This window comes from Austrofundulus limnaeus, unplaced genomic scaffold, assembly GCF_001266775.1.
Source record: "Austrofundulus limnaeus strain Quisiro unplaced genomic scaffold, Austrofundulus_limnaeus-1.0 Scaffold0, whole genome shotgun sequence".
Classification (NCBI taxonomy): Eukaryota; Metazoa; Chordata; class Actinopteri; order Cyprinodontiformes; family Rivulidae; genus Austrofundulus; species Austrofundulus limnaeus.
Window position 1 is genome coordinate 449,857 of NW_013952402.1, and position 1,703 is coordinate 451,559.

A 1,703-nucleotide genomic window follows, 5' to 3' on the forward strand; every position below is an offset into this window, starting at 1 on the left:
TTGTTTTTTTAAAAGAAATGAATAAAACTAACTGAACTGAAATAAAAAAAACTTCCAACAAACACATTAAAACAAATTATTTGGAACAGGTCAAAGCTAACATATTMATTTAGTCCAATAAAATCAGTATAAAAGGAGGAGTCTTATTTGCTGACTGGTCACTTACCAAGCCTCGCAGCGAGGCCCAGCAACCATTTGACGTCTTCTGTGTACGGCGGGCTTCTGGAGAAATTGTTGGGATGGTCGTTGTGAGCCCTCCTGCCCAGCATCTCCAACGCCAGCATGCCTTCAGAGAATCAGAGATGGAGCATTTTACCAGAAGGAAACACATTCGTTGCATCAATCCTTCATCTTTAAAGCAGTACTGAGCCTTCTTGGTTCAGCATGTGTGTCCAGGAGTGTTTTGGGACTAAAGTCAGACGTTTAAATAACCAGTAATGACTACATTTGTAGGTTGAAACTAGAGTCATCAAGTAGAACAGAAACAGATGTGAGAGGCTTAAATTTATTATCTGGATGAGCTGCCTGCTGCAAAGCTGAGGTTGAGGAACGCCATTGTAGGTCAGAAACCTGGACATAGAGCATGACACGACAATGTTTTCATGTAAGAGAATCTCCAAAGCAGGATTTCAACATGTGCTCCATCAAGTTTGGTGAAGGAGCCAGAAGCAAACAGGAAACCCTGAGGACCGTAAGCTAGCATCTCTCTGGGCTGCGACTGTAGGCGACCAGTTGGAGACGAAAAAAAAGTGAGATAACGGTCAAAATTTCCCCCATTTTCACAAACTAAAGTTTGGGACAAAACTCTCATTTTTGGCCTCGGCCAAACGTGTCTCCATAACCAGATCGTGGACAGGTTTTGGATTCACCCCTGCTACATTTAGGAGACGACACAGCTTGAGTTTAAGCTGAGCAGGCAGGCCAGGAGGTTTCGGACAAAGGCCCTGTCCCAATACCCACACTCCCACCCTCGTTCCCTTGTGCACTTCAAATGCTTGTTCATGTTGAAGGGTTTGAGTGCGCAGTSTGTCCCACATTCTCCACATCCGCCCTTCGTCCCACCCATTTTGAGTACCATTTCTGCCCTTCCACGCAGTCTGCATTTTTGCAGATGTGCGGAAATAACTTATATAACTTTGCCTGACTGCTAAGTTCACATTACCTTGACATATTCTGTATCTCTCTGATAACTGCTACATTTATTATAATCTGTCCTATGATTGAAAGATGCCACTGATGTCTGTTCTCATTTTGATCCCGCTRTAAACCTTTAACTTTGTGATTGGCTGTTCACGGACTCCACCCGGAACCATATTTGCATTTCCTGTCTGTTGCTAGTTCAGTAGCTACGTGGTGGGACCTCTGATCGGACCTTTGCGTTGCTGCTCATSTTTGCATGTGCGAACCTTTTTAAATCATCTGACGACCAAACCTCGCAGTGCACCTTTCTTTTATTCACGTGTTTCGGCCTTAGTGGATATTTCCACGACAGCAGACTTCGGCTAAGCGTATTACCCACAATTCACTGCTGTATGTGACGTCTGGAATTAAAATGCAGAAGAAGAAAATCAATATTCATGGACGGATGGATCATGGAAAAACAAATTTGGGCCATTATTCATTTGATAAATGATAAAGGGGATTTGTTAAAACATGAAGAATTTAGTATTAAATGTAAAATAATTTGTACCCCTGAATATTAC

General features: G+C 42.6%; 1 protein-coding gene across 1 annotated transcript in view; it reads right to left on the reverse strand.

Annotated features, from left to right (window-relative positions):
* Positions 1-166: 166 nt before the first annotated feature.
* Positions 167-1,703, reverse strand: part of zswim8 (zinc finger, SWIM-type containing 8) — a gene marked incomplete at its 3' end in the record, with an annotated part of 20,503 nt that continues 18,966 nt past the window's right edge. Inside the window, 1 exon segment of the mRNA XM_014001384.1 lies at positions 167-286. Within this exon segment, the coding sequence (XP_013856838.1) occupies positions 167-286 (120 nt within the window).